The sequence below is a fragment of the Zonotrichia leucophrys genome, chromosome 2 (assembly GCF_028769735.1).
Source record: "Zonotrichia leucophrys gambelii isolate GWCS_2022_RI chromosome 2, RI_Zleu_2.0, whole genome shotgun sequence".
Lineage (NCBI taxonomy): Eukaryota > Metazoa > Chordata > Aves > Passeriformes > Passerellidae > Zonotrichia > Zonotrichia leucophrys.
The window spans coordinates 58,212,342-58,224,052 of record NC_088171.1 but is presented as its reverse complement, the minus strand read 5'-3'; the positions used below and the strand labels follow the sequence as shown (position 1 = coordinate 58,224,052).

General features: G+C 35.1%; 1 protein-coding gene across 4 annotated transcripts in view; it reads right to left on the bottom strand.

Annotated features, from left to right (window-relative positions):
- Positions 1-3,001: 3,001 nt before the first annotated feature.
- Positions 3,002-11,711, bottom strand: part of NFX1 (nuclear transcription factor, X-box binding 1) — a 79,743-nt gene continuing 71,033 nt past the window's right edge. For 2 of the 4 annotated variants that reach the window (XM_064705091.1, XM_064705092.1), the window contains 2 exons: positions 7,989-8,090; positions 3,002-6,501 (listed from right to left, as the gene is read on the bottom strand). In XM_064705091.1, the coding sequence (XP_064561161.1) occupies positions 6,426-6,501; positions 7,989-8,090 (178 nt within the window). In that variant the 3' untranslated portion in view covers positions 3,002-6,425. Of the gene's footprint in view, positions 6,502-7,279; positions 7,380-7,988; positions 8,091-9,111; positions 9,300-11,711 lie in introns of all 4 variants that reach the window. The other 2 variants (XR_010439150.1, XR_010439151.1) reach the window with 2 other exon arrangements.

Genomic DNA, 11,711 nt, shown 5'->3' with positions numbered 1-11,711 from the left:
CAGAATTTAATTAAAATTGTAAAAGACTTTAATTGAAGCTGCTGAACTGTCCTTCCTAAGCAAACACGCTTAACTAGAAACTTTGGCACCTATTTATTTGATACCAGCATACTGAATTTAAACACCAACCGGAGTCAGTACTCACCACGAGTTACTGAACTGACTGAAGATTTTAATTAGTACTTCCTGAAACATCATTTCTTTGTAAGAGGTATCTAACTTACTGTGATAACAGTAAATTCTGAAAATTCCTTGAATTGCTTGTTAAAAACCAGGTAAGCTGTCTAGGTACCTTGAATGGACAGAATGTACTGTCCGGTTTTCGGCTGTTTGAAGGGCCTGGAAAGGCCCGGAGTGGCCTTGGGGCAGCCCGCGTATCAAAGAATGAGAAGAGGCTTCAGTTCTTCTTTCGGTCTTTATGTTTATTAATTGTTTATCTAAAAGATTTTCTTTCAACCCGACAGAGGTCTGCTCAGCAGTCAGCCATGAGCACACTGTCCTGCCCTCCGGACAGTCACCTATCTTTATACCCATTGTTACGTGTACAATATTTATCATTTTTCCCCAATACCATTTATTCTTATTGCCAGGTGCACTTTTAGTAATGACCAATCCCAAAGTGCCACCATCACACAGAAGATGGAGGAGAAGAAGAAGAAGGACAGGACACGCCCCAATTCCTCCATCTTACTTCTCTAAACCCCCCTGTACAACAATCTTAAACCCTGTGTCTCACCCTCTAATTAACTAATCCCTTCACCATTCATCCCGGTGAAGTCCTCCTATCCTCATACAGGTGTCGTCTCCTGTGTAGGATCAAAGTCCAGCCACCAGACACTTCTGGCAACATTCCAGGACTCCCGAGCCCCCCAAGGGTGGTCTCGGTGGCTCGGCACCTCAGGACTGAGGTGCTGAGATCCCACAATGTACTTTCCTGACTGTACTGTTAGATAAGTGACTATCCAACATCCAACAGTTTTCACCACAGCTACTTCCTAGAACTCAAGATTTATAAGTAACACTCCCTAGTAAAACGTTAACTTACCCTACAGACACATTTTGAAAGACAGCCTTTTGACTAGCATATAAAAAATGTTCTATTAAGACAGACTTTTCTTTGTGCTGATGCTTTAGTTTAGTTTCCTACATCTCCTTACAAATCAAGCCCTCTAGTTCTCTGACTAGAATACATTTTCTACACTTTAAATGTGAATGTAGTAAGATGATTGGATGCTGGAGTAAGTACACATCAGATTCATCAGAAAGCCAAACCATTTACAAGGGGGCAGTTCCTCAACATTTCACAAAAAGTAAAGTTGAGAAGGGCAAGCATAGCTCCACACAACAGACGTATTTTGCCCCTATTCCTTTCACTGAAAAGAACTCCAAAGAAGGCAGCTGTAGCTCATAATGGCACGAAAACTGGTAAAAGGGTCGTCTGAAATATCAGAAAGGTGATATACCTTGATCTGTGCTCTTAAAAAGATTCTTTCAGTGATAAAAATAACTTTCTGTTTTGAAAGAGACATGTATTTCCCACAGAAATTCTAAATTAGACACCTTGACTTAGAAACAAAATAAAAATACTATGCTTGAAACAGCATTATTATCAATCGATAATAACAAAATATTCCTAGAATCCTTCTGGGACCTTGCTTCTCATAGGACAGTATCAACATGGTCTCTCCATCTGCTCAAGACACTGCACTGCTTTTTCAAAAATCTTGAGATCACAAACACTAAGAAACCTGGTTTAAAGCTCAGGAGCGTCCAAAGTACAGCCTCTCCACATAAGCCTTATCTCATAGCACTAATATTCTGGTTTATGGTTGAGTAGTAAATATATAGACATAAAAAATTGCACATCAACCATCTTAGGAATTCAGCATTTTAGTAAAGGACGAGAACAGCATTTGTTAAATATGAAGGCTTCTGCTGGGAATTCAGTATCTACAAAGGCTACAATACCTGAAACACAACATTTGAACAATAGTATCTATCTAAACCTTTTCCAAACATGGAAAAGTGAACAGAAAGCAAAACCTCTTCTGCTGCCATTTACACACATTGACAAGGAAGATGTATTTGGTCTCCCTCTAGTCCATGACACACCAAACTGAAGTGCAGGCACTTTTTTCAGGCAAAGATTTCCAGTTAACACGTTTTCCAATGCTTGTACACCTGCAACATGCCAGCCTCATCCTCCAAAAATATCCTAAAATTAAAGTCCAAACTTAAAGGCAGCTGAAGTAGCAAGCTAAAAGGTTTTAGTCTGTCTTTCAAGACTCTTAAATCTCAGATTACTTCCCTGAATTTCTATGAGCCATCTTGCACTTCATCTGAAATATCAGGTCAGGCTTTTGCTGAAAATGCATGACCTGGGTTAAAAGTTTAGGGAGGAGCCAGATTATTTCAAATCACTTCAAACTTCTGACTTTCAGACTGCTTGCTTTTTGAATCTTTCTGTCACATACTAAACTATGATGGCAGAGTTCTTATATCATCCCTCCACCTCCCATATATTATCCTGAGTTTCATATATCTAATGCCCACAGAACTTTGTTGTTACACTATCCTCACTTCCCCTCCTCCCACCTGCCTTACAGTCACCATTACCACTTAATGGTGAACAAACAACAATGAAGGGACCATAAGTTACAATAATATATTTTACTGCCAAGTAGCATTTAGGCTGACATAATAAAAGGTTTTTCATATAACCAAAATGCACATTTCTATCCAGAATGGTCTCTCCTGTACCTCTGAATTCCAAGAAGGCAGCATACTCTCCATTTTCTGGGGAGCCCTCTTTACTTGCTTCATTCTCCACACAGCATTCATTTAAAAATCACTTCAAATCCAGGAAACCACATACTTTATTTAAAAATTTGAGGAAAAGGAACTTCCCAAATGTCCATTTAATCTTTACACTGGTTTCTCTGTGATGTCTCAGTCTTCCAACTCTTGAATACCAAGATGAAGTTTGCAAACAATTCCAAAGCACTGAACTTTAAGTATAGATTTATTTTGAGTTTGTAAAGAAAGCAATTTTACATCAGTAACTTGACAAAATTGAGTTAAATATAGATCTTTCAACAAATGACAAGTGTTGTAGAAAAACTTTACTTTGCTCATTTTGAGGCAAATAATGTAGAAACTGCCATAGAAGCAAGTGATCTTGAAGTTTACTCATGTATCTTATACAATTTTATGTTAAACTCAAATACTGAATATTCAGAGCACTTTAAATATTTTAAGCTACACAGACAGGTAACAGCAGAGCCCAAATGCCAAACCATCTGCCTATTTTAAATACAATTTTAAAAGCACTTCAGGAAGTTGCAGGAATTCCAACTGGTATCACATAACTTATTTCAAAAGATGCTTACTGAGAAGTAGTTTGTCCAAATATATTTACAGGAGACAATATTATTCTTAGGGCTGTGGAAAATTGCTAGCATACTGAAGCTGAAGTTGTAAGTTACAGTGATGTCACCATGATTTTTGCCACTGCCTTCACTGATGCAAAAATTTCTTTTATCTACTTATTCTTCTATTACATAAAAGGTGTAAATGCCAGCTCAGATTTAAAAAAATAGCTATTTGAAAAGTATTTCCACAAGGCACACATGCAATATGAAGCTAAATTATCACATATATCAAATTTCCAGCCTTTATTACTATTCCATATTCCATATGAAAGTCACTGATACATTGCAGCAAAAGCAAAACAAAACAGAAACAGCGCCACTGTTAACCTTTGCTGAATTCCTTCGTAAGGCTACGTAGCTGAGCTCCAAGGGAAAAATCACTTTCATGGGTAAACATATGGTATCATATTTTTAACCAAGTTACTAAAATGAATTAAAAATAAAAAGATTCGGTACTTGTGAACTGCTTCATTACTACAGGTATGGATCCCACAGCCATGATTTAGAGATGTGGGACATATAGTTCTATAAAAATGTTTTAACATTCACATAGTTAAGAAGCAAATGATAAGAAGTATGACTTCTCAGTATGAACACATTCAGTAATAATTATTAATCTTAGCTTGAGAAACTGAGATTACTTCCATTTTTTTATTACAAGCAGTGGCAAATTGACTGCTGAAGTGTGTCTCACCAAAGCTGTTGAGCTTTTATGTTATGCCATAATCTGATAAAAATTCCACTAAACAGAGCTGAAAATAATACCACAAAAACCTTTTAGGTTTTAAATTTCAAATCAGAGGCACAAATGTGACGGTTTTGGCTATATTCATGTGAATCTGTGAATAGTTAGTAGGTTTCAGCTTTATTCTATTTATTATCAACTAAACCACTTTGATTTTTTGTAATGTTAGGTCTACCTATAGTAAACCAACTGTGTGTGCTCCAGTACACATGCATCTGACTCAGTTCATTGGACATGTGTGCCAGCTCCTGTCTCGAACCTACCTTTGTGGCTTAACTACATACATTATTAATACAGGTCTTGCTAGCTTTAAGTCAGTGCTATATTAACATAGCTCTGAGTTTCAAAACCAGGAATAGCCCTTGTTTGGCCACATTGAGACAGCGCTTGTCTGCAAGCACTGGTACAGATACAGTCCTCACACGGAAGGGATTGAAGAAATACATTCCTGGAAGTAACTTATTTCTTCAGCTGAATTTAGCAACATACCTTGTAGAATCAAACCATAATTTGCTTAAGAAATCAAGGGCAATGCAAGACATAATTATTTAATTTTCATTTCTGTTCATAAAGTATTAAACAAAAAAAGTAAAAGAAATTTAAATCACTACATACAAATGTAAAGCTTGAACACTTTTAAAGGTACCTGTTTTACTTGAAACACTTCAAATGTTTAGTGCCATTTAAGCCTGCATTTTTAAAAATGTGAAATAATAAACTCCTACAAAAATATACAATAATAGCAAGCATTTTATTTTTAAAACATCTAGGGGGACAGGTATGGTTTGTGAGTTTTCTACTTGTTCTTCCATGTTTCATGAGCTGTTCAATTGAAATGTAGCCATGGAATGGCTTCATAGTTAAGGCTCGGGGTCATATGATAACTCTATGTGAATCTAAGCATGAGTAAATGCTTTGAATTTTTTGGCAACAAATCTCACACTACAACGTAGGGAGCCCCTTTTTATCATCAGCCTCCTATGCTGTATAGGGGACTCACATCAAGTACTACACATAGCAGCCACAAGGAGTAAGAATCAGAGTGCATCAGCATCAGAGTTCCTAAAGCTATTAATACAAAAAACCTTCTCCTCAGGAGAACAGATATGACTCCAATTCAGAGCTGTACCACCTCTTCTGATCAGACCTACAATCTCCTCTCCCAGAGAGCTACTCACCTATCTTAAATCAAGATCTGGAAACAATCCACCATCATGAGAACACTCAGGCATCTTTCAGTGTTTAAACTGTCATCCCATTTTGTTAATGGCATTTCCCGTAAAACAAAGATTTTCCATTGCCAAATAGCTTAGGCAGCTGGACTTATAAATTTTACAAATTCATAACATACTAAAACCAAACTTCACACATTCATCTTATACTTGCACAGTACAGGAAAAAATATAAACCACAATAAAATCATGCACAGAACACCAAAATAATATATGAAGTTTGATTTTGTTCAAGGTCTTGAATAAAAAAGTAGTAGTATTAGTAATCTCATGTTGTGGGGTTGGTTTTGTTGTTGTTTAGTTTGGGTTTTTTTCTTTGTTTTTGCTTGTTCTTCTTTTTAAACACATCAAATTTGACATTAAAGTAAGTTTTAATTCCCTACCTTCCCCAAATATTGGTTCTTCAGACTCCAAAGCAATTCTGTGTTCTTAAGAGGCATTTATGTATGTATCTATACTTTAATTTTGTATTTCTTTCTATGTAGAAGACTAACTCAAATTCTCAAATTTACCACAAATAACACAAAAGTGAATTAATAAAACATTAATTAATTAATAAAACATACTTTAAGAATATCCCAATCAGTGTTTTTATCACAGATTATTTCTAGTCCCTTTTAAGTTGTGTGTGATACATCAAAATAAATACTTGAGATTTATTGTTGTTCTTAATATTCCAAAAATATATCTGCATCAGTTCTCTTGCTTCAAAGTCATCAATGAAAATCTAAATTTTTCTGGCTGCACATTAGATACAAAATTGCACCAAACCCAGATTTAATAAACTCATACTACTACTAGGTATTATGCAGTTACATAAACTGTTGAAATGCTTAACTTTTTAATTTAGCATATCTAGCTAACTTTAGATGTTAAATTATGAATATGCTGAACAACTAGTCATTTGACACATAATCAAAAAGCACCTCACACAATAACTTAGTATTTTCACCTCTAAGCTTCTGTATCATAATCTATGTGATTCTTATTCATCTGAATGATTCTATATCAATCACTTCAGTCCTGGACATCAAAGTAGTCAATTACTGGTTCTTCCTTTAATGGTTTGGATAAACCACTGTTTCCACTAGTCCTGAAATTACAAGAATATTAGATGTTACATGCATGGAAAAAAAAGATACAAAGTAAACTGAATCACAAACTCCTATAATATCTCTGTGTGCACATACACACTGCATTGGACAATAGCATGTAGTTTTAAACTAAGTTTTAATCAAAGTATCTTAATCCTCCAGAAAGCCTTTGTTTACTGAATTTTTACAAAAACATATGACTGATTAAATGTATGTACATCAACATGTGTCTGAATGGATTAAATGCCTTTTGGGGTTTTACCAGAAAATGTAATTTACTAGTAATATTTACTACTAAAATGATACTGTACTGAAGACTAAATGTTCAAAATGCCTTTTTAAAGGAAATAGCAAAATAAATACTGCCAAAGTGAGCTGATGATCAAACCTGCTTGCTTTCAAAAGCAAGAGTAACACAAAATATACGGTCATAGCAAATCCAAACACTGTAAAGATTTTATTCAGTAAGACAGTATGAGATCTTCCAAAAGATTTTGTAGAATTAAGAATTTCTAAAGAAACTTTACTTCTAGTAATGAAAAATAAAAGGCTAAGACCGTCTATTTAATTTTGCTACATAACTCCTTAGCATTAATTAGGGTCACTGAAGACAGGAATCCCACAGAAGTGGAAACAAACAGTATCAACCTATTAAAAACTGACACTGAGTTACACCTTAAGCAATTCTTCTAGAAATATGTTTTGCTCTAGATGCTTAGCTCTGAAAGAATTTAAATTTTTTCAGAACAGCCTAGTTTGTATTCCAGCAGCACCTACCAAATGTAGTTACTGCAACGTTAAGCAGTCCCTTTCTGCAAAAGGTACTTGAACATAACTTCAGATGCTCATCTGCAAAAAATCTGGGAGGAAAACACTTCTAAAAGGTAAAACCCGAACAAATAAAAAGACACCCATTAAAAAAAAAAATTGTAATTATGAGATAACTACAAGTATCTGAAGCTGGCAGGTCATACAACATAAAGACTGTCCTTTTAAGACTATTCACCAAGATGCCTTATATACTCTATATTCAGTAATTCTTACTATTTGACAAAAATTGTAGGTCACCTTTAATCAACTGTGTAGTCATATATACACAAGAAAAATACATTTAGTACCAGTCCAAATAAATAATTTTATGCCAGTAAGACACTGGTTAAAGGTTAAAGAAAAAAAAAAGAATCCCAAACCTCCAAAAGAGCACTCTCTTCCCAACTATCTAATATTTATTTTAAAATAATTTTAAACCCAAATAATATTTGTTATGCTACTACCCCTATAACACACAGCCAATCTCACATTTTCTTATCACTTCATTTCATGCTTACGTCTGTGGAAAGAACATCTTAATGTATACTGCAAGCTCCAAAGCAGAAAAAAGGGAAAAAAGCAGAAACAGAGCATATGAAGTTGAAGCTCAGGAATATGTTCCATGGGGAACTCAGCACAAAATTGAAGAATAAGGTTTTAAATCCAAATTCCTTACTTATCTGTTTGCTTGTAACGAAGAAAAGAAGGTGCAGGCCTGCTCTGCATTTCTTTATCTAGCACAGAAGTTAAGGTATTGCTTGGACAAATGGATTTCCCTCTAAAGAAATAAAAGAAAGAGTATTTAGTTCAATAGGAAATCATACTCATTAAGAAGTTGGGAATGAGTAATATTTGTAAGTAGCGATTTTGGTATCAGAGCTCACATTTGTATTCTTAAATTGTCTATTCAAATATTTAATTTTCCAGCCATGGAGACCGACATTCCAAAAAATACATTTTCATTACCAAAAATCCATCCAGTATTCTAAATGTCTCTTCACTGCTGTCTATAAAAGATGCAGAAGCAGCTTACTAGATTTGAGCTTTGGTATCCAGACTTCTTTTTCACATGTGAGGTCCACAACTCCTTTCTACTATGAAGCGCACTAAATGATCAACTGTTAAAATAGCAAAACTGGGATACTTATACTCTAGGGCAACATATCTGTTCTTTCAAAGAACAAGATATAAATCAGAAGGAACAACTTCATAGCTTAACTCAGCACCACAAGAACACAGTTCAAAGAATCTTTACAACTATATCTAAAATTTTGGAAACACCTTCTCAAATGCTGGCAGTAAATAATGTTGTAGTCATTGATCAGAGCACTCTGCTAAAAGGCACTCTCTCAAACAACACTGCCTCTTCCTTGTAAGCAGTTCCAGGTGAATCAGATCAGAAAAAAACCACTATGCATTAGAGTGGGCAAATTAGAAAATCAGCTTCTTCTGTCCTCCATGCTAATTACAATCTATTATGTGATTGCCACCACACTTGTGCCTGTCCCATCTGCAGTGTAAGGGTCATCCCTCGGCTATGGTTACAGGGCAGTATGTTCTCCAGTATAGGAGGACAATGTACTTCAGCGTGTATACTTATATATTTTAGGCTGTGAATCACACTCAACTTCAGCTGGCAAACTCTGCCTAAAGGCTGGAGAAAGAGGAAGGATATATATATTAAAAAAAAATTAATCTGGAAACAAACAACTCCCAACACCCAGGAAAAAATAAAAAAGTCCAAGCAAGATCTTTTCAAAAGGCATCTAACTGAAAAAAAAAAAAAAACAAATCATTACCAAATATACTATCTTTAACAGGTTGTGAAGATCTCTTAAAATTTCCTCTGAATTAACGAGCCACTTTTCAAGAGTTGACTTTGTCTTATTTCACTTGGATGATTTAACTGCAAGACTGAAAGAGCTTCCACTGTTAACATCTTTCCCATTCCCAGTTTCTTCTTCATCTTATCTGGGGGCAGATAAGCCTGAATAAATGAAAATTCTTAAATTTCATCAAGGTCAATTTTTTACCCTTCCTGCACTTTATTCTAAACCCACGCTACTGACATTTTCAGACCAAACTACTTCTTGTACACTAAATTACAAGAAGTAAGGAAGGAACTGCATTCCTGAAAGGTTTTTATTGGGTATTAGAAAAACGTTCTTCTCTCAGACAGTTGCCAAGCATTGGAATAGGCTGCCCAGGGAAGTGGATGAGTCACCATCCTGGAGGTATTTAAAAGATGTGTAGGTATGCTTAGGGACTTGGTTTAATGGCAGGTAGACTTGATACTACTACTGGACACAATGATCTTTTCCCAACCTACATAATTCCGTGTCAAGCACTAAAGAAGGATGTTTCCTCCTTATTTACTTTGTTCGTCCATTTTTAAATATATTCCTCCAGATAATGAGATTCTCTGTGTTTGGTAATTACATTAACTTCCTACTCAATGAATACCATCATATGCATCTTGTATCTTTCAAAATTACACACTGAATAGGAACAACGCTGCAAAGCAATAGGTTGCATATTGTTTTAATCCCAGAAATTTGTACATGTTGAGTTCCATGCTTTGTCGTGTACTTGATACTTCATACTTTTTCCCCATTTCCCTGAGCAGTTGAAATCTCACATCAGTACGCAGATGAATGCCAATTCTATTTCAGAGCTTACAAAAATTATGTATTTGTCTTATTTCCATTATCTTCATCTTTTTTATTTAATAGTATATTGTTTATATCAGTCTGCCTTTAAGGGCAAATTTTTGTGATATTGTGGCAACACAGACGAAAAACTCCACAACATTTTCAAGGTTAAGTCCACTAAAATATTAAGTGGTGATTCCTGAGTCCCTTTCAGTATTGTTTTAAACTGAGTACTGACATTCTATTCCAATAAACTACAAGATCTTACAAACATAGGTGACCAATTAAAAAAGCATTCCCATCTCCCCAACAGTTAAAGTTTTCATTATTTGGAAAAAAAGTTACTTGTCACTGACCATAATTTTTTCAAGATTATATTACGTTTACAGGTACACTCTAACGAGTATATTACAGTCCTATTAGTTGAAATCAGGTGATTTTCCTCTCCTGTATAAAACAGTTAAAAAGTCCTTTTCTCCCTTAGTGCTAAGCCTGCTTTATAAAGTCAAATGCCCACACTGCTATTTCAGTTACAACTCAACCCTAGAGTTCTAAGTGGAAAAAGACAACAGTGGTAGATGGGAGGGTATTCTGCTGTCTTTCATTTTTATCAACTGTGATATGCAAAAACATGGAAAGTAAATTGCCTGGAGGTAATTAAGCAAAAAAAGAAGGAAGCCTAGAAAGGCCTTCAACAATTAAAGTAAGTTGTCTGTCCTCACTCTAGAATATCAGACTATATCTCACTTGTATAGTAAAAAAGAAAATAAGTGACAGCGCTGAAATGCTGGGAACAGAACACCTGGAAGAATATATGTGGCAGTAATTTCTACTAATTAGCTAAAAAAAAATATCTTACTGAAAAAAGAGAATGTTCCTGCATTTCAAGAAAGTAAGTTCTGCTCTAAAGTTAAATGTTCCCAGGATGTAGAGAGTTAATATAGCAAACTTTTAAAAATCAGGAGGGATCAAAGCCTTGTGAACAATTAGAGATGACCCTGGAACCAAATTTGCTTTGGTCACTTTGGTCACATTAAGGCCTAGACATGTTTTAGCTTTGACAAATCTAGCATCCGTCAAAAAAAAACCAAAACCAAAACCAAACAAAAAAACCAAACCAAACCAAAACAAAAACCAAAACAAACAAACAAAAAAAACCCAACCAAAAACCCAAAACCCCAACAACAAAAAAACATACCAAAAACCCACAGGGGATTTAGAGATGAAAATCTATAAACTTACACTTCAGCAAAATTAACACCACCTTCTGTATACATTGGTGGTGCACTGATTGGTTAAAGGAAAAAAAAGATGAAACAGTCACTCAAATTTAGCCCATGTGGAAAAACCCCAAACAACTGAATTCAACAATTCAACTAAACAGATACACAATGGGAAAAAAAATCCTTTGATTAATTAATTACCAGAAATAAGAAAGAAAGCAGACCCTACCTACTCCATGGTTATCTATCATCAACTGTGAAAGAACTGTTGATATGAAAACAGAAGGCTCTGCCAGTATTTTGGACATTTTGATATTAAAGTTGCCGTTCTTCATTTCATTAACTTATTCTCAAAGTAAGGAAAAGAAAAACCAAGTGCCTGCCTCAAGCAACAAAGTTCAGATGACACATTTTTAATGGCAGTACGCGAAAAGCATGAACATAAACCATCTGTTGATTTTAAGGCAGCGCTAGTGCTGACAGGATGGCCTGTTGTATAAAACTGAAATGTGGGAATCATGACTC